The 24511-nt window shown below is 35.7% G+C and overlaps 1 protein-coding gene across 3 annotated transcripts in view; it reads left to right on the forward strand.

Annotated features, from left to right (window-relative positions):
• Positions 1–24511, forward strand: part of RAPGEF4 (Rap guanine nucleotide exchange factor 4) — a 156157-nt gene that overhangs the window by 21276 nt on the left and 110370 nt on the right. For 2 of the 3 annotated variants that reach the window (XM_032989700.2, XM_032989701.2), the window contains exon 4: positions 1869–2015. In XM_032989700.2, coding sequence (XP_032845591.1) covers positions 1869–2015 — 147 coding nt within the window. Of the gene's footprint in view, positions 1–1868; positions 2016–23121; positions 23227–24511 lie in introns of those variants that run through there. The other variant, XM_032989704.2, reaches the window with a different exon arrangement.

Raw genomic sequence — 24511 nt, forward strand, 5'->3', positions numbered from 1 at the left:
GCTGGAAGATGTAAATATTGCTTATGATCCAGGCTATTTGGTTATTCTGCCCTAAGCAGAGGTCTTTTATCTGAACTTTCTAAATAAAGTTGAGACTAAGGTATTGGAGACCTAGAGATCAAATTTTGTGTAAGCATTAAGGCACATTTTCTTTGTAGCTCCTTTGAATGCAATTGTGAGCATGGTAGCATATAGTGTTTCAGCTCTGAAAGGTAACCTTGTTAAGGCTGTAGTGTATAGCCTGTATTATAGGCTGTTTGTAGATGTCTGCTTAGGTGCTCATTCTCAAATGTTCTTTCTGTTAAACAGTGCCTGTTCATATTTGCCTTCCTTGAAAATTGATTTCTGTTGGTAAATTCTTCCTAGATCTTTTCTAAGACATAATTGATTTTGTTTTCCTGAACACATAATTTTATATGGTAATATCTGTGCAAAGGCAATTTGGTATGGTTCAGGGAACTGGACTATTATGGACATTTGTCTTTGTAATGTAATTATAAAACTACTAACTTGATCTTAATAACATTTGCCTATTACCACTTATTAGATGCATGAAAGGAAAACAATGCAATTTTAAACACAGAAAACGATGCTGAAATATGCTCATACATCTGTCCTGGATTATCAGCCACAAGGATGTAGTGGATGGGATGACAAAATTTTATGCTTTTATTTTTGTAGACATTTCATGAATCCTACAGTTTAGAATTAAACTATATTTCTAAAGTGTCAAGTAAAATTAGCATGTGTTTTTGTATGTTTATGTGTATTTGTCTGTGTGCATGTATGACTTCCTTAGCAAAGTGCAGTTTGTATCAGTTTAAATTTTTAATGCTGTTGCTAATTTTTTTTAATTACTAAAAAGAAAGTCAGTTAAGGCCCAATGTAGAAAGAGACATATGTAAGTGTTCAGCTTCAAGCCTATGCTCAGGAACATAGCAGTTTGTAAGCCTAAAACAGAACGTGTATCTAAAGATCTTGATGCAGCAAGTTATTTAATTTCTAGTAGTCTGATTTTTTTGTCTGCAGTAGCTCATAAATTATGTTGGAACTACTACAGAGGAGTTCCTGGCCAAGAGGAATTGATTTTAGACATCTTTTCATCCCATGAAGAGCATGTGCTTATATAGACTCTTTTGAAGTAGACTTTACTGCATGTTTGGGACCATCCTGAATACTCTATTCCAGGTTGGCTTGGAATTTAATAATTTTCTTGAAATCCCTGATTTATGTGAAAATAATTTACTTTTTTTCAGTGTGGTACTGGTAGGCATTCATGAACAACTGAGAGATTTAGTGGCATTTTCAACAGAAAGGCCAAGGGTTGGTTAAACTGTATGACTGCATTGCTCACAGACCTTGTACACTAGGGAAATGCATTATAAATACAAGATGATATTATAATTTAAAGTTATGCTTACTGAGGAAACATAACAGTCAGATTTTCTTTCTGATTAGGGTAGCCTATATAGGGCAGAAATTTATATTCCAAGATTGCATTTTGGATGCTAGTTATCTTCTCATCACCTCTGACATTTCTAAAGAATCTCATCATCACAACAGTCTTTAGAGGTGGATGAACAGAGGTTATAACGTTCTTCCAAAGGTGAACGTGACTCTTGTGTTCTCTGCTTTGCAGACAGAAATCTCTAATTCAACTGATGGTCATAGAAAACAGATGTCCTCCTTGCTTCCACACTGAAACTTCCAATCAGCATATTGATTTTTTTTGTTGGCACTCTTAATTAATTTTCTTTTAAAGCAAATTGCTGAGGAATCTTAAGGCAATGCTATCAGCAAATGGAATGTGAAGACTCTTAAAACATCCTGGAATATTTAATGTGTGTCCTCTTATTTTTGATTCACAGGATGCTGTGACAATATGCACTCTGGGAATAGGAACTGCTTTTGGAGAATCCATTCTGGATAACACTCCTCGCCATGCTACCATCGTTACCAGAGAGTATAGTGAGCTCCTTCGAATTGAGCAGAAGGACTTTAAAGCACTGTGGGAGGTAAATTCAGATTTATTTGTAGTTTATGCAGAAAAAAGTGATCCAACCTTTTAAATGTTTATAATGAAATATGAGCACTTCTGTAAGCAAAGTAGTCATTCTTTTTAAGTTAGTTTGGACAAAAAGGAAAGTCTCTTTACTTCTTTTTAGTGCTTCATATTCTATGTGATTACATACTCCTGTATTCTTTCTTGTGGGCTTCTAATGAAATATCTTAGGTGAAATTTCTAGTGGAATTTATTTGTGTACTGCAGGTGTTGCTTTCTTAGCCTTAAACTTGCTTTTATTGCCAGCATTTATGAGGAGAGTCTATCCTTAATATACTCTGATATTTTAAATTATTTGCCTTTACTCCTGTCTCATCACCAGCTGTAAGGGGTTTAGAATTTCCAGATGGATCACGATCACTTAAAAATTAAGTTACTGATTACATGTGAATTCCCTTAAAACTTTCCTTTGTGGAGAACATACTGCTGAGGTTCTTCATTCTATAATCTGTGTGTACTTTGGTATCCGTGCTGAGAAGACTTCATTAACATGTGACTGTGCAAAGTTACTGAACTTCAATCAGCTCGTATTTTTGTAAGCGTTACACATGATTTGAAAAATGTTCTGGGAATTGGAAGGCATCCTGTTGGCCTGGCCTACACTATTGCCAATTTGTACTGCCAGCTTGTTTTAAACGGTGACTGTACAAATTTAGGTGTTGTGTTGAGCTGTCAGATGGCGTAACAGATCTAGGGACACTAGCTATATTTAAGAAATAGATGCTGGTTGTAGCATTTTAGTTCAGCTTCTTTCCTAAATGCAGACAGATGGATTTTATTTTTTTTTTTGGCTTTCTCTTTTCATGAGAAAGAGCAGTATTATGCTCCAAATAATTGTCCTAAAGCAGTACGAAAGTAAGGCTATCAGAAAGAAAATCAAGTCCACAGCTAGCTACACTGACTGAGGAAACAACACTGGTATCTCCTGTCTGCAAGTATGTTGCCTTGAGCATAGTTAGTGGTGCAGCATGACCAAGGCATGAAAGACCAACGTGTGAATGAAATGTGCTTTCCATTGAATGATCTGACAATATTAGATTTCATTCTTTGAATTACATAGCCATAATTTGATTAAATGTGCTAGTGGTCTCTTCTGTTTTAACATATGCTACGCTTGCCAGTGGTCAGAAATTTTTGATGTAGAGAGTACTTTACAAGCTCATGATAGAGGAGAAGAAATCCAATTGTAGGCTTCTCAAGTAACATTTTTTTTTAAATTCACTTTTAATTGGTATCAACAGAGTTAATTTCTGCTATGCATATGACTTGCCTGCTAAGCATTCAGAGACTGTTGGTTTACTATCAGAAATATTGGGGGAGTGGAGGTTAAGTTCTCTTATTTAAAATTTTGAACCTGAACACATATTTACAATTGTTTTAAAACAAAAATGCCAGTGTAGTTTGCTCCTTAATCACTAATACAATGTTGTTTCTAACAATTTTATTGATTTTTGATGAGTTTTTTGACGATAGATGCTTCTGGAAAAGGTCATGTGTGTTGAAAGTATTGGGAGGTGTCATGAGGAGCTTTAGCCCACATCTTGTATGTTGCAGATTTTATGAAATTGTGCAGTAGAGCATGTCACAGATGCTGCAGGTGTCAGTCACAGACCACAGTTTGGCTTTGTGATGCTTCTTTGTGTTTTGTGCAGTTTTACAATGAACTTTGAATGTAATTTGGTGTTGTTGCTTTGAGGGAGTCTATCCCTGTTCTCTATTGAGTGGAAAATTATGCCACGAAATACAGCTTTTCTGGTTAGTCTGAGGTAGAATTAAGTTTGTTTTTTTTTTTTTTTTTTTTTTTTTTTTTTTGTTGTTGTTGTTTTTTTTTTTTTTTTCAAGGCAGTATTTGTTTCCTTGCAATCTACTAATATGAAAGCCTTCATAAACTGCAGCTTAGATATAACAAACAGAGAATGTTCAAAGCAGGCAGAAAATAAGTTAAGAAAATTTCCCCCTAATATACTAGCAATAGCAGCAGTAGATTATTATCATTATAATTTAAAAAGTAAATACTTTTTTCAAGGAAACTTTTTGTTATGTTATGGATGCTGCGTTCTGTCTGCCTGATCTTAAGATTCATATATCTTTGCTGTGACAAAGCCTGTATGGGGAAATGGTTATTGATACAATGACTTGCCATTCAGATAATTTTTTAATTTGTTTTTAATGAAAACCCACACAAAATCAAGAATGGATCACAGATATTTACTATCAATGGTACCATGGGGAAAATGGGCAAAGGCAACAATGTCAGTGTCATTATAATCCAGATATGGTAAAAAGTAAAATCTAGTGCATACAAATTTCAACTCCCCAGAGAATGAGAATATAATACCAGAAAGTAGTAGCTTCTCCATTAAAAAAAATGTTGAATAATTAAAAAACCCCGTAATACTGTAGTTTAAGAACAATCTAAAACTGTAGGGTTGGAATTCTTAAAATGGTTACTGCTTTTATGAATTTTTAGGATTAATTATAGAAGTGGAAAAAATACATTTTATATATGACTAATTTTTTTGGTTCCCCCCCCCCCCCCCCCCCCCCATTAAATTTACTTTTTGAGAAATACACTTTTTTCTCTCTTCTGAGGAGAAAAAACAAATGAAAACTCTCTGTTAGCTGAATAAAGATTTTTTGGCATACAGAGCATGGAAATTCTCAGACAGCAATTTTTAATATTCTTTTTTATCTTTAGATTGTGCATGTAATCTTGGAAAATAAACTGGCAAAATTGATTCAATATTGACTTTATTTTATTGTACAACTAATCTGAAATAATAGGACTAAGAGCTATGAACCATCTTCCTTTATAGTAAAAATTTAACACTGAAACCTACTCATGATGAATTTCATGTTTGCGACAAATGTTTTTCTACCCCAAGTCTATGCAGTTCTTTGAAAGGCAAATGAATATCTATTTATACTGCTTATGAAATTTTTAGTATAAATCCTGAAACTAGATTTTAAGAGAGAGAAAGCTATGATACCTATCTATTTCAGTTATTTCTAAGTTTAGAAAGAATTTTCAGAATCTCTTCACTTCATATTATGGATTTGCAGACCTTTCTGAGTTCTGTTTAAAGTGAAAAGTAACTTTTCCTGTATTGCTCTAAGAAACATTTGTATCAGTAGAATGTTTCACAGACCAGATGTGGCTTATTAACATATTTAATACACAATATACAGCAAAGAAAGAGATTGCTACTTCTAAACAGACATTTTTTCTTTTTATCAATATTCTTCTGTCAGTTTTATAAATTTAAATACTCTTTGTGGAAAAGGTAGGATATCTTTATCAAAAATAATAAGATGGCTTCTGTAATATACAGAACCATATATTCAATCAACCCTTTAAATACAGAAAGATTTTCTAGGACCTCCATTTTTAACTGGCAGGGAATGCTGGTCAAAACAAATGGTATTGTCCTGATAACAATAATTGACAGTTAAAATGGCCTAGTCTTTTCTCTAATGACTATATCTATTAAAGTAGCATCCTGTTTGGGAACAGCTGTTGAACCTCTAAGCTTACTCATCCTTGGAGACTTGTTTTCTATCAATGGCTGCAATAGCAGATTGGAGGTGATGAAATCTCTGGTTAGGTTCTCACAGCTGAGCACTGTTCCCTGATGAAGAAGCTTTAGGAGGTTATGGGAATCACTGGTGATGTGCCTTTGTGCAACAGTTGTTCCTGGCCTTCATCTCTGAGGAGTACTAACAAACATGAAAAACATTATTCACCACTGTTAAAACACTGTAGACTTCCAAGGTGCTTTATGAATCTGTAGGAAGAGGTACTCTATGTTGATAAAAACTTGCTTTCCCTCTTTAGTGTCAATGAATGAGTGTGGTGTTAGCTACCTTGCCCAAAAAACTTTCAATTCACAAGGGAAAACACATCCAAAAATAAACATGAAAGAGAAGACTACACACAAGGAGTTCCGGTCACGCACATCCTGTCGGGTCACTGGTTTGCTCCACCCCTAATAGTTGGATTCTTTTAAACGTACTAGGAGTGAAATGAATGTATTTGTGCAGTGTTATCATTACAGGAGTGCTCTGTAGTTCATCCTCAAGCTTTGTTCTTTCATGCAGTTGCAAACTGATTCAAACTCAGACAGGAAGGGAGTGAATCTGCTGAGAGGTGACTTATTTTTAGAGGTCTTTCCTACCACAGTGAATTACTCAGCCTTCCTTGGATAACATACAAATAACCAACTTCCTTTTGTGTGGAATAAGATTATGTTAGAAGTTACTGAATATGATGTGAGAAACATTTGTTCTTGAGTAAATGAAGAACAGCTATTACTTCAGTATGCAGTAACTTTGGAGAGAGGGATTCTTGGCCCCTATAAGGTCAGAATGAATATTTTAATTATTTTTTGCTCATATTCAGCAGCACTTGCTCAGCTTGTAGTCTGATAAACAGTAGCATAACTTGCTTCATGCTTTTGCCCATCTGATGGTAATTCAGTAGCCCTCAGCAGACTTCACTGTTCTGAAATGATAGTTTTGGGAGAAGCAGCTTTTTTACCGTCTTTGTTTTCTGAACACTGTGAATGTTAGTTTTTAATGAGCTAGTTTAAAAATAGATTCTCTATCAGAATGGAGGAAATCTTACATATTCAATGGAATGCTGTGTAGGAAATACATGTATGAAATGGTATGCTGTCTTAACCGTTGTAGCAGTTCAGTGAAATTTCTGAATAAGGCTTAAAGTTCGTCAGAATTGAGACCACCGCTCTCAGTGCCTTTGCATGTAATACTGGTTTGTCTTTTTAAGGTATATCTAATCATATCTCTTCTCTCGAGGTATAATAGAATCTTATGCCTCATTTGTGTGTCAGGATTATGGCAGTAGGAATTAGGAAGGTACTGTAAAAATACATTAATGAAAATGAACGTGTAAGGATTTTCATTTGTTTTATCAATTTAGCCATGCTCTAAGTAGATTATTTATCAAAGGATGTTACTGTGTCTCATGTAGTGTTTTGCAGTGTAATGCAGTAGGCAGCATTTCAGAGAGGCAGCCTTTTCATTGCCTTAGGCTACAGGAAAATATATATTACATGGTTACTTGAGAATGTTCTTGCTTCTTTCTCTGGTAGCCTCCTGAATACTTCTAGCATGTTTAGGGAGTATTAGGAATCTCATGTAAATGTCGGTACTTTCTAATGCATCTTTTCACCAATGAATATTCCATACCAGAAATCCTTTCCAGTTCATTTAAATGAGAGGTTAAATTTGATCTGAGAAATTAAATATTGGGAGGGGGGGGGATCAAACAAAAAAGTCAGATTCATGTCTAGCCCCTAAACTATCAGTTTGATTTATGGTATACTACTCTGCCAGTTTATTGCCCAGTAATCAATTGCAGAAGTCTTTGCTCTGATTTACTGATTTCCCATAGGCAAACATAATAGAGGTATAAAACTATAGTTAATAAAATACAGAATATTTTGCATTACAAAATGGGTGATCAAGTGATTTTAAATAGTGAAGTGCTTGAAGACCCACAGAAGTATAAAAAGGTGGTCATGGAACACTCAGCTGTCTTTACCAGCTTCATGTCACACTCTCCATTGACTGTTCAAACTCTACCTTGATGATTTGTCTCTCTAATGGGGTTTTATTTGAGAAATGTAAAATTTCTCAATGATCAAATTGTAGTAAACTGCACATGCAATGTAGGTGGAGTACTGCGTTCACCAACCTCTCAAATAGCCATCTTGATAGAATAGGGAAGAATTATTCCATGTTATCAGATACAGGATACAACACAGAAGGAAGATGTGGAAGGACCCAGGTGTGTGGAATCTGTTGCCTTATGCTGTCTGCAAATCTTCAGCTGATGACCAATTCAAATTTGTATGCAAAAAACCAGAGCTAGTGTGAGAGACATTGAAAAACAAAGTGATGATAGGCGAGGAGGAGATTTTTTTCCTAGAGTAACACATGGAAGGAGGAGGAATATAAAAAGCCCTTCTCCCCTCCCCAACTTTAGAATATGACAGTAAACACAGAATTGGCAAGATGTGAGTAAAGCTAACATCCCACCTTCATACCTTCTGTGTTAATACCAATAAAGCATGCAAGTGAGTAGCAGGGAAAGATTCCAAAGTTGCTATTATACCAAGAAGAAGTGCCAGGTTGCACTCCCAGTTTTGCTGGTGTTAATTAAGCATATTTCAAGTGAATACAGTACAATTGCTTAGATGCACATGGAGCTAAATGGGAGCTGAGTCTGGCCTTCAGTGCTGCTGTTCTATTGGTTTTGACCATCCTTGTAATATGCTTTTAGGGTTTTTTCTCTTTTTGCTCTTAGGGTTTTTTGCTTTGTCAAACATTTCTAATTTTAGCAAGTGATGCTTTGTCTGGTAGAGCAGATTTAAACAAGTATGGAATGGCATTCTATCCTTAGTAGCCACACTTACATAAGAATAAGCCATGTTTTTCAGCATAGCAACAGAATGACTGCTGCTTTCATTCGGGTGTATTAATTGCTTCATGTTTTTAAAAATGGATGCAGATTTTGTGAACACTGTTTATGGGAGTGTATCTCCTAAGGTAACCTTCCTGGCCGTTGGCAATGGAGAAATGTATCGAGGAACTAGATTTTTCACTTCAGTAACACAGCTTTTCTCTTGGCTTGATGTGTACTGATGGAAGTGTACAAGTCTTTTGATAGAGTCTTGATATGTTACGTTCTTTGATAATAGTGGCATTATGACTGAAAAGTTCATAATCAGTAATTGTCCACTCTGTTTCAGGTAGTTTGCTGTGCCATTATGAATGATATTCAGTATTGTCAATAAGGCATAATTTCTGCAGAAGATCAAGGGATTCAGTTAGATTTAACTCTGTGAGTTTCCATTTCTTTGTTGGTATTCTTGGTTTAAGGTGAGAGGCACAGGCTCTTCGGACATATCTTAAGCAACTGAAAAGATTGAAAAATAACAAGTTGATTGAAAAGGCTTGATCCTTCCTCATGTGTCTCTGCGACAAACTTCCCTGGTGCATGTTCTTTTATGTCATCCCTACAGTCAGTTTGCACCTCTGTCTCATGTTTTATTCTGAATCTATTTCAATAGCAACATTTTGTGACTGTGTCACTGATCAGTATGCAGAAGGAGAATAAGGCTTTGTAGACCTGACTTCTCTTGAACCATATTAACAGGTCATTTCTCTTAAGTGCAATTTTGTATCACTGTAGTAATGCCCATCAGTTTGAAGGCCCTGTTGAATCCTCTTATACCAGACACTGTGCAAAAATATATTGTCATTCCTATTTACAGCCCTTGTAAATGTTTATATCTGTATTAGCACTTCAAAGAGTCTTAAATTATATTGCAGAAAGCTAGACTTATTTGCGGCTTCTTCTTAGATAAAAAGAAATAGAAGCATCCAGTGAGCATGTCAGTCTCCCTGTTAAATAATGCCTTTATTGGTTTTCTTCTATTTTATCATGGCTAGAGGTAAAGTTGAAAAATATGAACTCATCCGTATTTCAAGAAAAGAAATTATTTTGATTAATTCCTAAAATATTTAAATTACAGAAGAACATCTGACAAACTGAAATGTATACACTTAAAGTCTGCAGATGTTTTTGAGGCTGCTATTTTTCTTTGAAGCTTTACTGCCAAACTTGCACTTTCTATAACCAGCTTTTTTATTAGCAAAGAAAGTGCTTTTCATCCTCAGCAGATTGTATTATTAAATGTGGTATCTCTAAGCATGATATGCTAAATGGCAAAAACATATTTTGCAAAACACAACTGGGAGTCTATGAATCTTATTTCAGGGAGCAAACTTCTGGTCTTTCATTACACCTTTCAGAAGAATCATAAGATTTGAAGCTTATAAAATAGTTTCTGGCTTTTTTCCCAAACATACATTTTTAATGATCAAATATATGTCTCATTCTCATCTATCACAGAGACAAAAATGCGTAATGCAGAATTATGTCTTTGTAGATATGTGTGTGTGTGTATAATCTGCCATCTATCTAATATATATTGTGTATATAAATTACTACATTAAATTCATGTTTGCCTTGTCAAACTTCTGTGTCACGTTGCCTGGAGCTTTGGTTCTGCCTGCGTTTTTGGTTAGCAGTGTCCTTCCCTGCCTTAGAATAGATACCAAAGTGATCAACTGCATGGCTTTGCTTACACTTCTTTAACTTTTGCATTTGACACAGACCATCTGTTACTTATCTGTGGTGTCATATGTGGATGAGTTTGTTTTGGAGACTCACCCTTTCTGGTCAGTGTTATCTCATTCCGTAGTTTCTTTTCAGATGAGTCGTGCTCTTTCTTCCTTACACAAAAGGTTAATCTATTATTTCTGGTTCATCCAGGTTCTTGAGAAAAATAGTAAGCCTTTAGACACTTCCTTCTAGCAATGCATTTTTGTTGCTTTACAGTAATGGATATGGTTATGTGTTCCTTCAAGGCATTCCTATAGAATGAGAGCTTGCATACTGCATTTGAACGGGTGCTTTCTGCTTGTACTATGTAATGGGTCAGGCAAATAATGTTATACCATTTATTAGATCAATGGATATGTTTTAATATTGATATTTTAAAAATCCATTAGCTGAAACCTGTTGGCATTAAAACAAATCAGAGATTTTTGACAATAAGATCTGTGGCAATGGAAGATCTTATGCAGATTAACACAAACTGAAAGCAAGGCTATTATATATTTTTTATTCTTCCAGTCTAGTTTATAAAGTATTTTGTAAAAATATTGTAAAAGTGTTCACTTTCATGTAGCAAGAAAAATGAAAGCTACAAGTCCCATTTAGTCGAATGTAAATACTTTCTCCCTTAAGGAAGCACTCCCTCGAATGAGCATTCAACACCTTAAAACTCAGAACAAACTAAACCCCAGACATTATCAATTTATTAGGTATATGGATTAATAAATGGGCTCAAAAAGAGAGTGTTCTTTATATAGTACAGTTCTGATAGATGTCTCTTCCTGGTCATAATCAGACCTGTAAGGTTCAGTGTTTGCCCCTTCCCTTAGACTAGTTCCTCCCCCCTTTGCATCCATGGTGAAGCCCTACCTTATTGAAGTTAATGAGCATTGTGGGATTTCAACCCAGGTAATTACTAATTTCTTCCTTCTCCTTGTATAATATGCAGCACAGGCTGTGGGCAGTAAGTTGAAATCATCTATTCTCTTCCCTTTTGTAATGGCTTCTATCCACTGACATAGCTGATGCAAGGTGAGATCATGAGGCTGGAATCACTCAAATGATGTTGTAGCTTAGTGGGTGCTTAACAAAATGGTCAACCCAATACCTGTACTGAGGTAATTTGTATCAGAGCCTTACAAACTCTAGACATCCCAGAGGTATGCTTAAAAATGAAGACATAAAGGACTAAGAATATGGAAAATCTCTCCTGTGGCAGAGAATAAGAATTACATTACCTGTCATCCGTGCTGATTATGGCCAGTCCCAGATATCAAGAAGAGAAATAGATTTGAAAAACCCCAAGTAATCCATGTGCTTGTTCTTTATTCAATCCTTGCTTCAGTCTGAGCAGTGGAACTCCAACATTTAAAATTCTCAGGTTTACTGTGTGTTGCTCTAATTCCATTAGTTCAGTGAGCTACAAAATTCCTGATCTGTTCACCAGCAATGTGAAAATATCAGGCCTCAAACATGCCCTGAGGGGCCTGAAGGCCCTCTGAAATGTTTAAATCTCAAGGGGATTTATGGAACAACCTGTTCATGGGTATTTTTTTTCTTTTGGTGAATGGTTGTTTATGCCACAAATATGAAGAGCAGCACACTGTAAGCCATGGTGGCCTTTTAAGGCATGTGCTCTCTGTATGTTTATACTCTATAATGAAGTGGATATTCACAAAATTCGTGTTTTCATCTAGTATTTCTGTCACAGGCTGTTGTTGAAATAAGTGGTTTATTAGAATTTGTGGATTCATACCATCAGCCTGATGTGATGCTTAAGGCCCAATTTCTTTATCCTTCGTCTTACGCCTGATTAGATAAGACCATTAGTGTGTATTTCCTCTGAACTCTGCTTAAATAGTTTCTCAGTTAAATCTCAAATGAAGTTAGAAGAAAACTGAAACTCAAAAGTTTACACACTAAGTATCTTCTGACTGAACTTCTGTTCGTTTTAAATTATACTGATAAAATACCCTTGTCTTTCTAGATGCCATACTTAGCTCTAAGCCAGGCTTGTATACCATTTGTTTGAGGGTGATTAATAATCAGCATTTAAAATTAAACCTTGCCATCCTGCATTTAGTACTTACTGGTATAATTCAGTTTGCTTACATTTCACCCTCTGACAGTTTCCTGAGTAATTTCTATTTAATTTTGTATTCCACCTCTCTCTTGATCTTTGAAAAATATATTTTTTTGACTACTAATGCAAACCATTTTCTTAGAGTATTAACCACTTTGTTTTCCAAAATAGACAAACAAACTTTATTCTGTTGATTTCTACAAAACCGTATCCAGTCATTCTTGAGTACAGGTCAGTGGAAACAGATGCAATATCATCCTTTTGTTTTAACATAATAAAGATATGCATTACAATACCATTTTTGCATGACCTGGTCTTTGAGAAACTGAGTCCTTCAAAGAAATCATGTTATTCTGAAAGGACCGAGTTATAAAGCAACTTGTTTGAGTTACTTAGGCTTTTATGCTTAATTCTCTCTGGGGATAATGCTGGAAACTCTCAGTACAATTAAGGAAAGATTAAAAGCTCAGTACAGGCTTATTTTCTTTCTTCTTTCTTTCTGCCAATACCCTTCAAGCCTGTGTCCTCTCTAGAAGCATAAAACATTTTTCAAAGGCCTTTATTCTTCCATAATTTCTCAGGCGATTTTCTGATATGTGTCTCTTCCACAGATTTATTAATATGCTTTCTCGCTTTGCATTTGTCACTTTTGTTCCTGCTAGCATTTGATGCCAGATTTGTTGATCTCTTGTTAGGATTTCATTTGGAATTTCTCCTTAGGTTTACCTGTGACATCAAATCCTATTAGATAACTAGGGATCACCAAGCAGTTAGGAAATAATTCTTGCACTGCTGACGTTGGTGATCATGCCATCGCATAGTATTTCTTAGTGCATTGTCTCTGCAGAGCTAAAGGAGTGAAATGTAGTAAAAGTGTAGACAATTAAGCAAATATGTCTGAATACACTGATGGAGTAGCCGATTTGATTACTGAGAAGGTACCCATTTTATATAATGCTTTACCAAAGAAGAGCTACACTTCAATTTGATCATGTAATAGCTGAGGCATTTACCTATGCTGTTATTGTGGTATGGTTGAAAGATTATATGCTTTGAGAATACAACAGAAATTCACATCAAAACTCCCATCTTTCCAGGTTGTTTCTGTCTGATGTATTTACGTACACCTGCCACACAGAGTTGCCCTATAGAGCGTGTTACTTCCATCTGATCTCATTTATGAAATGTACTTTGTGTCATTTTATTCTGAGACAGACTTTTCATGTTTTAGCAGCAGAATGTGGATTTTTCTACCTTTTAACCTTTCTGAAAAATTACTTGATATGACTTCAGAAAATGATGCATGCTACCAGTCAGCCCACAAGTACTGATATTGTTGATACTGATTGTTGTCAACTTTGTACTCTAGAGTTATGTAAAGGTGTGAGGCACAGGTAATCCTGGAAATGCTTCGAGCCCTAGCAGTGGTAGGAATACAGATTCTACTACCATAAGAATTCTCTAAGGGATTGATTTTACATGGGCATCCATGCTGTTAATCCAAGTATTGTTACAGAGTGGTAGGTGAATTATCTTTCCTGGTATCCATTAACTGGAAAATGCCTTTGGATAAGAATCTGTACTGAATAAAATGTAATGAATGGTTGTGATATCCAGAAGCATATAATGAGTTACATTTTCCCTCCTTATTTAACAAAATAATTCATATTACTAGTATGAATTTTATGCTTTTTAATGTGTGAGAAAACAGTAGACCCACAAAAAACAATCCCTGTGATGGTGTTCTGTTGCAAGTAGCTTTTGCAGGGAGATGGAGAGGTACTTTATATTTGCCTCCTCCCCTGAGAGAGAACAATGGCAAAGCTCACCCTTTATAGTAGTAGGTATATGTAAAAATAATATCAGATGTCTAGAAAGAAATAGATTCTTGACTGTGATTGACTGTTTATTCTTCCCTGTGCCCAGCTAAGGCAAAGCTTTAGCATGTTTCTTCTGTCCTTGCTAATTAACATTTCTGTTGATTTTTCAAGTATACTTCTACTGCTAAAACTTTCTCTTCTTTATTTCAGTCTGCCTATGCATATCTTCATTATAATGCTGTTGCCACATGTACAAATGAAAATTATTTATTTAATAAGCTGAAGAGCTTTATACAGAAGGAAAAACTCTTACTTTGAAAGCTGATAAAGTAATAATGAATGCTATCTTTATATCAGATGTATTCTTTTTAAATTAACATTTCTGAATGGATTGCTTTGTGTGAGTAGGATTTGCTATAAAAGATGCCCATGTGACTGTCCTCAAAGTGAGATTGCTCAGCGTGATGAAAGTAAATAGAAACTTATATGGAAGTTTTGATACTATAGAAAATAAAATCTCTTAATGTTGCTAGTTTAATTTTCAAACTGTAATTAGGGCATGTGCTGCATTACTGGTCATGAATGTGCTGCCTTATGTAGTGGGACCTTTGTCTTGGCATTTTACTGCCACAGCAGCGCTTTATCTGTTTTCACTAAGCTTTAATCACAAAGTGCTGCATAGGAGAGGTGGGAGGGAAGATATACTTATTTTGTTACATATTACTGCATGGTGAGAGCAGCACCATGGATTAAGTATTTGGAATCTTAAAACAAGATGGTGGAGTTCCATTAAGTTGTGTTTACTCTTGTTAGCAGTATGTAGAAAGGCATGATATTCCTAAGCCAAACCTGTCCAATTACGCTAATTCCATTGCAGTAATGGACAGTAGAATTTGCCATGCCCGTGGCAAAAGGCTCCACGTACGATGTCTTCTGTCTCTTGCTGTGACCAATATCTGCTATTTCAGAGAAGCTTCTAGGAGAGCCCTTGGTGGACTGTTTATGTATTGTAAAAATGGAGTCTAACAGCATAGCATACTGCATAAATAAAAACCTATTATGCTTCCTCATCATCAGTCTTCAAGAGTAGGACTGGTTCTGTCTCCTCTTTTGGAACTAAAATGATGTCTTTATTTAAAGAGATATTTATTTCCATTTTGCTCATTCCATTCACTCTTTCCTTCTCCCCTCTGGAGAGCTACTGGTCCATATTGTATGCTCGCTGAAGTTTTGCCTCTGCACATTTTAAGTATCCATGCCAAATGGCTCGTGAATGGGTGCTGATTTTGGAGAAACATTCCACAGCCAAATGCAACACGTGCTACTAACAAATTTATTCTGTTTTGCCCTCCAGAATTTGTTTTCAGAGTTCATTCTTTGGTTCTTGTCTGTACTGCTTTCATGCCCCTTGGATGATTTCTCTCTGTCCTCAGTATTTATATCCTTAACTATTTGCACAGTGTGGTCATGCCTATGTTTTGTCATAACTTAAAAAAAAAATATTGTATAACTGTTCTTAATTTTTCTGAAATGCCATTGTGCTTCTTTGTATGAACTCTCTGGAACACAAAGTTATATGACCCTGTCTTTCATGTATATCTGGAACATACCTAATCTGATATTTACAATCAGCTTTACATGCAGAATTTAATAATTGTTGAGGTAACAGCACGTTTCTATTGTATTAAGACTGTCACTATAGTTAAACTACGTAAGTATCTATACAGAGCTAGAAATTATGGCAGCAGGAGGTGTGCTGTATACTCCCAGTTATGTTCAGGATTATTGCTTCCTAGACTTCGCTCAATAGCTCTACGTAAATGATGTCTCCATTGAATTTTTCCAAATGGATCTTTTCCTCAGCATTGCTAATTCTCTAGAATCTTATGTACTGCAATTTTTTTTTACAGTGTTTTTGTCTTCTTCTCTAGTGTTTTCATAATATGTTATCAAGTCATTTATTCTCCCTTTGAGATTATGAATAAATAAAAAAAAAAATCAGAACCCAACCCTTTAGTACTTCTTAAGACATGTTTTTATGTGTTACCATGCTTCATTATCTGGTTTTGGATTATGTTAATTGTAAGATACTGTAGTACATGGTGCTAGATACAGCCTGTTCTGTACTAAAACGGTTAGTGGCAGTGTAAATTATGCCATCTATGCGCACTGGATAGAAAATAGTGGAAAATTACTGCAGTTTGGGTATTGTAAAGGTTTACAGAATCAACTGTGAAAATTCACTCTCAAAAGAAGGAAAAATGTGTTAGAAAATAAGGTATTGATGAGAATATATAATTCCAATTACTTTTCTCTTACTCACCTGTTTTCATCCCTCTCATGAGTTATTCCTAGCTGTACCAGGACAAAATTCACCACAACATAAACTGGTGCAACCTGCATTCCCTTATTCTTTAGCACATATGTTCTAACATTTAAATTAAAGCAAATTAAGGTTTTTATTGGCACTGCCTCCCAGTGACCTCTTGTCATGATTACTGTTCTGCTGCATTTGCCCCTCTATCAATATGTACATCATTAAATAAATCAAAACCATAAATTCTCAATGATCTCTTGTCTCAGTGAATACTGTTGATTACTCTGTAATATGATAAAGTATTTATTTCCACATGGTGCAGATGTGTTCTGCTGTTTGCGGAGTATCCATTTGTACCCATGTTGCAAGAAAATGTAAGGAGGAAGGAGTGACCCCAAAATCGCCTCCATCTTCACCTTTTTGCTTCATGTCACATTTTGTTCTCCAGTTAAGAATTGGCTGACTAGCTGTTTAGTAGCAGCTAATCAATGTCAGGAAGACAAAGCATAAATATAATAATTATACACTATATTTTGCAGAAGTTGTAACATTCAAAGTATACACAGTTGATTTCAATGACCAGTAGACATTATTTCCAATCTCCTTCTATGCAGGATTTCTATAAATATTCAAGTGAAAGTATACTAAGCAACTTCATTCTCTTTTCAGAATGGAGTCACTCATCGAAAGGTTGATTATTAATGTGTTCATCCCTCTAACATGGCTGAAACAAGTAACTCTTGTTTCTGTGCCCTCTCAACAAACCTGATGCTTGTTGGTCCCCTGACAATTACTCATTTATGTTCTCACAGTGTCTTTGTTTTCCAAAATGCAGTAATGTTAAACAACCATAGCTCATTTTTCACTAACTTTTTATTACCAGGTCCATCTCCTCTTTGGACTCTTGGCTTTTTGCTAGTGCATGATTACCTTTACCTTTTGCAGCACACTTCTTTGAGAAAACTGGCTTATACAAGTCTTACTGATTGCAATTAGAAGGTGGTGCTAGGAACCGGAAACTTGTAAAAGCTTTTCTGCATAGAAAAGTGAAAAATATGCACTAGGTATCATGAATTCTCATAATCAAATCCAGGCTTGTTAAGAACAAAGAGAAATGAGAAAAGAATCCCCCACTGGAAAGAAACAGTGTACTTAGCATGTCTAGGTTTACTTATTCCAAACTTAGTTGCAGGTAGAGAAAGTTATAATACCTAATGAACAACTCATGGCATTGATCTCTGGATAAGAAACCTGTCCCACATTCACTGTTTGTAATGTTACCTCTTTACCTTGGTAGCTGTCTACATTTGCCAAAACAATTTTTCCCTCTTCTCTTCATCCAAGTTGGGTTTTGACCTTCTCTAATGTTTCTTCTAAGTGTGGTCTAAAATGTGTCTTACAGTGGTCTTTATACATGGGCTTTCTGAAGTTTAACATCTTTTTGTGAGGCCATGTCTGTCCGTTGGGCAGATGCACCATAGTCAATTAAGGAAGCTATTTCATCTGGCTGGGTTTGAAAGCTTTAAAGCTAAGTTTATCTCTCTTGGTTTTTAAATATGCATTTAATGATAGTTTGAGCATGATAAAGATTCTTTAAGGGAAAACAAGGAATAAAACTCTTATAATGTTATGTTGTTATGCAGTAAGACAGTTTATAACCGTCATCCTTTATTTCATCTTCAAACTGTAGTCTGATCTGATGTGGGAAGTGAAAAGGGACATTTCACAACACTGACACTAAAATGCAAGCAGACATACAGGGACATTTTGAGAAAAGTGAGAAATTCAACTTCATTGTAACAGTGTTGTTCTAAGGAAAAACATGAGGCTGATTGTTGGCTATTCAGAAGGATAAGATGTAGGCTTGTGCTTCCTATCTATTCAGCTTTTTCCAGTGATTCTTAGTGCAGTGTTGTTTGACGAATGGGTTCTGTAGCCCATGGGACAGCATATAATCTCTTCTATTTTGTTCTTAGTTGATCCTTGCTGCTTACATAGCCCACGTTGTGCTCTGTGCAGTTTGCAGGTAGTAGATTCCCCTGATTTTTAGGGATCTCTGTATTACAAATTCCATCCTAACTTTTATTTTGAAAGAATTGTCCCTGTTTTTCTGGCAGAGAGATTTTCTTGTTTTTCCCTGCTGTTTTTCTTGCAGAGAGAACCTTGAAATTTAAACTGGATACCTGGGGTTAAACTGTTCATACTGATTTATTTTCCCTACATGTTATTGATTAGTTGGTCTTCACTAAAGCCAGGTCTATACTAAAATTTTGCTGTCAGGGTTGTGGGGAAAATGTCATAGTGTTAGGTTGGGAAAACAGGGGATTTGTGTGGTATAGTTAGTCTAATGGAGGACTGATAAAAGGAATAGTTGCGAAAGAACTTTTGCTGGCATAAGTTGTATTTTTCTGACTGACGTTAAAATGTAGGGCAAGCTATGAGTTGCCTTTTTGAAACTTGTAGTACATTCCCTTAATTTTTGCATGTCATTGCAGTGCTCCATGGGAGGAAGCCCTCCCTTGATTCGACAGACTACCAGTAAATTCTTGTGTTCTTACCTATGGAAAGGCTAAGATTTGCCAGCTCTGCTGTGCAGCTATTGTGATTTCTAGCTGCAAATAGGTCATATAAACCTGTCTCGTGAAAAGGCTAAATCTCTTTGTGATTTTGGTCAAGGCATATAATTTTACCCTCATGCTTTTTTCCATATGCAGAGTGAGAAGATAGTATATTATTGTTTACTTAGAGCTTTTTGGTGATTGTTGAACGATCAAACAAGCTACAAACATCCAGGTGTATCATAGGTAACACTTACTTGGACACACAGACTCTCAAGTAAAGAGATTGCCCTTGACCTATACTATCTTGGGGTCTCAGCACAAGCAGCTAGGTACCCTTTCTGTGGTGGGACTCTGACCATGGCTTAGAAATTACGTGTTGGGGGTTTTTGTGTCTAGTTTTTGCCAGATTTTAGATATGTCCCAAATAATAATCCTACTGATCATTTAAGCTCAAAAATTCTTCCTGCCTGTCTCAATCTAATATTTGACATTTTAAACGAAACAGTTACTTGCATAAGTAAACACTCTGATATCTTATCTGTGGTTTTGAGAACCTGCATTTTTTACCTGTATGTATTTATTTGCTTGAAAGTGAAGTGGACTTGGAATCAAAAATAAATTAGAAATACATTTAGAAGTCTGTTTTGTAAATAATTTATTTATTTTTTTCTGAGCAACACCCTCTTTACAAAACATTGTTTTGTTCATTCCTTTTTTCCCCCAATTACTATCTTCCCTTTTAGTAAGGTTTTAATGTGTTTTTTTCAGTAGAGAAGTCATGTTTAATTAAAAGTTACTTGCATGTTTTCAATTATAGATGATAATTTGTTTGACTTTACAGTCTCAATTGCCTTGAGTAATTTCCTGTAGAAATACATATAATCCATTTGCATGTCTGAAGTATTAGTGTATCATTTGCATAGCTTGTGTGTAACACTTAAACCAACCACTGGGGCTTAGGAAGGACAAGTGATGCTTTTTAGTGCCAAACAGTGATATAATGGCTATTCTTTCTTCTCCTTGCTGAATAGATATAGAACCAACTTTGTTGAGAGAACTGGAAATTATGTGATCAAACCAATACGTTGTTTCAATAAATAATTGGGAGTTAAGCAAGTGGGCCAGCAATAATGTTAGATTCATATTTTTGCTTGACATAAGTCAGTGCAGATTGGTATTGATTTCTACTTCACGGCCTCATGTAGTGTAGCAGAAAAAATACATACTAACACATCCCGGTTCGCATATGTCAGAATTCCATCACAAATAAAGCTGTTGTAGTTCTTATCTGCTGGAGATGAGATGAGATGGTAGGAGGTTTAAATTTTATTGCAAAAATGCGTTAAAACCGTGGTTTGTTTGGTCTGCTAAAATAAATTCTGTGGTAAGTCTTAGAGTGGAACATTGTATATATGGTTCTGCTCACCCACGTTTAGGAGAGATGAGCTCAGACTGGGATAGGTGCAGAGAAGGACTACCCTGGTAAGGGAGACGGAGTGTCTATTTTAGATGATAAGACTAAAAGAGCATGTCTTGGTTATTTTGTTGATGTAAAAGCTGATAGGGAATATCATTGCTGTCTACAAATACATAAGACCACCATTCAGGGGAAATAAACTGTTAAAGGACAGTGCTGCTCAGAAGCAAGTGGGTACTAATGCAGCGTGAGTGTACATTATAATTTGCTTTCTAACCATCAGAGCAATAAAGTTCCAAAACAAACTTCTAATGGGAGTCTGGGGGCAAAAAAAAATGGTATGTTTAAAGTGGAGTTGAATTCTTTTTTTGGAGTAATTTTCTGTGTGTACTTGCAATAGCAGCTCCAGTGCTATTTCTACACCAGATTTCAGTATTTTGGCTAAACACCTTTTTCCTAGTATAGCAAAGACCTAAATGAAACCATAGGGTCCAAATTTTGTTTTAGTTCTTAGCAAAAAATTGTCTTTATAACTCACACTGCCTTTAGAATTGACAGCACTTCTGACTTTTGTTTGCCACATCCATGTCACACTCCTTTTTGTCGGTGGAAATCGGTCAGGAAGGTCTTTATCATTCTGTCCCCCCTCTGAAACAGTGAGTCTTGAATTCTTTTTTTGGTATTGTAGCACGTTTCTCCACAGGAGAGGAGCACTTGTAGCTGGATCACTGCTAGCATAGTAGAGCTATTTCTTTAGGACACTGTCCTGGGCGATGAGAGTTGGGAATTCGAATCTGATTTCCCCAAGAAGACAACTGAAGGTAGAATGCTCTTTGGGTGAGTCCGATCCTGAGGAGGATTCAAAGCCAGATGGAAGCACAGCACTCTACCTCCATCTTTCTTGAAATGGAGACCTTCAGTTCTTTGGATGTGTGGTGGTGGGCACCTATGATCCAGAGTGACTTCTCGAATTCAAAATCATAAGATGCTTACTCAGCATTTCCAGTGAGCTTCCAAGGCTGGGAGGGCATGAGGTTGAAGGTATCTCAGCTCTTCAGTGTTTCCATTTAGCCAGCTGCTGGCAGCTCAGCATTGGGAAAAAACTTTTTTCAGGTACCTTTCCTCAGGAGATTCTCACTCTGGTTTCTGATTGCCCTTATGCAGCCACCCGTTTCATTCCTTATCAACAACACACAAAAAGAGGAGGAAAGCTGAGGAGGCTTGAAGAAGTTGTGTGCAGTCCCACACCTAAATCTAAAACTGCCTTTGTAACAATTCTGTGCTAATGTGCATGCTTAGGTCTTTGTTACATTCTGTTCCCAAGTTTGCTGTACTCCTATGGCAGGTGTAAAAATAACTATATGTAAAATCCAGAAAACACTTTGAAATGGATGTTGCCACATTTTGCCACAGCATACTTTGACATTAGAGCAAAAATAGCCCCTCTTTGTTTTAGGGCTTTTTATAAACTGAGTCAATTCTATTTTCTTCTTTCTTTCCTGGTTTCTTCTTTAGGGTAAGACGCTCCATGAAATGTTTTTCTAAAATTAATGCTGATAATGGACAGAGAATAGGTGTTTAAGTAGCTGAAATTTTTCTGCTATTCAAATATTACTAATGTTTAAGCGACACATATTTCTTGTTTAATACTCAGGTATGGCATTTGTTTCTTAAAAACAGAGCAATGCTTGTCTTTTGTGATCAGAAAGAGTAGCAGCTAGGAACAGCAGTGATGTGAGTCACTTTGACAGTAAGCAAACTTGTCAGAATGTTCACATTTTCAAAACTATATGGTCTAAGACATCCATTTTTTCCTAAATATTTTTCAAAGTCCTAATGAACACATAAACAGCTGTGTCTCATGGTGTCTTGAATTGAAAAGATCATGAATGAACAATTGCATTCTACTGCTGAAATACTACTTGTTTACTGAAAAGTCAAAATATTAGTAACAAGGTTTAGTCAGGTTCCTTGTAATACTTTTAATAGCTGAATTTGACAATCCCATCGTGTAAAATACATCATTCGTAAGGAGAAAAGAGAGAATTAGTAATGAACACATACACTGTAAGGCACTGAAATAATTTTTAACCAAATGAGTTTATATGCTAAGTACCTTTAACATGTAAGGTACTTTACTTGCTTCTTTTTTTTTTATAAGCTCTGTTTACATTCATTAATTTCACATTGTCCACTTCTTTGGGATAGACTAGAATTTCACTGCATGCATATAATAACCTTTGTGCAAGTGAAAATCCCATGATTTTGGTGAAAATATTGGTGTATGACAGCTGACTCTGCCTAAGGCCATCTACATATGATAATACTCCTTTAACAGAATAAATCACAGAAAGACTACAGCAGACTTATTGGCATACTTCTTCTCTTTCTCTGAGTACTGTTCTTGCCAAAGATGATAAAAACGTGGTATTTGTATAAGACTACCTGCTTTCAGTGCTTTCAGAAAGACAAAAAAAAATGTGCTACATTCACTGGCTCTTTAATTCGGATTGCCAATGATAATGCAGAGTCTACCGCTAAAGAAAGGTAGGATGCAGAAGCAGAAACATTAGTGCTAATCTGCTGCAGAAGGACTAGATAAATCAGCACAGCTCTCATACATCACTAAGAGGGAAGCTGATTGCAACTTGACCATGTGCCTAAGTGGTCACATCAGCAACAAGAACGGAGCATGGATAAAAAACCTAAAATGTACCCTTAGGGCTACTTGCTGTGCAGGACCTATAATAACACATCAATGTAAGTTTACGATTTCTTTATTTTTTGCTTCCTTCTGTTGTAATTACTGTTGTTTACAAGATTATATTTTTATTTTGCATATATTTAGGGGAAATACAATGGAGAAAAGTATAATACTAAGCAGATAGTAGTTTGATACTGTTTATGTCTGTGAATAATAATGGGCTTTATTACTGTGTGTCTCAACATAGTTCTTTCTTTAAAGATTTTTTAATACTTAATCCTAACAGTCATATATCAGAACTTGAGTAAGGTTTTGGGTGAGGTAATAGTGAGATCTCGCTTCTTCATTTCTGTCATCTTACATTTCAAAATGATTTGAAAGACAGAATGCCACAAATACATATATAAATATATATATATTCTACTGTGAGAATTTTTGCATTTTTTAATTCTTTCTGTTAAGAAAAATGCTCATAAAGAGTGATTTCTCTGGACCTTTTTCTTCCAGGATTAAGTGCAGATGGTAATTTTCCTACAATTTTTAAAATTTGTGCAATTGTTTAATGTCACTTAAGCATCTGCAAAAAGGGAAGGCAGGGATAAGATGGAAACTGAATAAGCATTGATTGCTAGTCTGAAAATTAAATTTTGAAAGTTTTTGCAGTAAATCTGATTTCAGTTAATTTTTTACTAAATTAGATTATCATATTTAAATTGAGGCTACCATACAGCAAACAAATGTGTGAAACTGTCCTGGATAGCCCACATTTCCTGCTGTATCACACTATAAAGATGTTGGTTGTAGCTACCCAGGAATACCCTAATTGTAGAATTCAGAGCGGCATGTTTAAATAATGCATGGGAAAATGAAAAGGAAAGGTGGAAATTTACCGTTCAGATGTTAAGGTGATGCTTTGTTCAAGGAGAAAAATTGTATAGTAAAAACTGTTGATGTGGCATCTCAGGCTCTCTCTCATGGCTTTAGGGAAGGAGGCAGGAAAACCCAAGAGAAGTCATGCTGTGCAGTTGGAAAGTGAGGGAAGTTCAGAAGCACTTCTAAAAAAACCCAGTAATGCTTTTTTAATTTACTTATTTTTAGGGAAAGATAGGGACTTCAAGATACAAATTTATGAAATATGAAAAAGGAGGAGCGAAGGGTGCTTCAGTGATAGAAAGTTGATAAAGTTAAGTGTAAAGATACAGAAGAACATCCATTTATTTTATCATGTTGTACTTATGGCCAGATATAATAACAGGAGGCTTAGAAACAGAAGTAGCCTGAATGCATGTAGTCTGCAAATGGTTTATTTTTGTGGCAGTTGAAAAATGTAGGGATAATTGT

Source organism: Tyto alba, unplaced genomic scaffold (assembly GCF_018691265.1).
Source record: "Tyto alba isolate M040663 unplaced genomic scaffold, T.alba_DEE_v4.0 Super-Scaffold_7, whole genome shotgun sequence".
Lineage (NCBI taxonomy): Eukaryota > Metazoa > Chordata > Aves > Strigiformes > Tytonidae > Tyto > Tyto alba.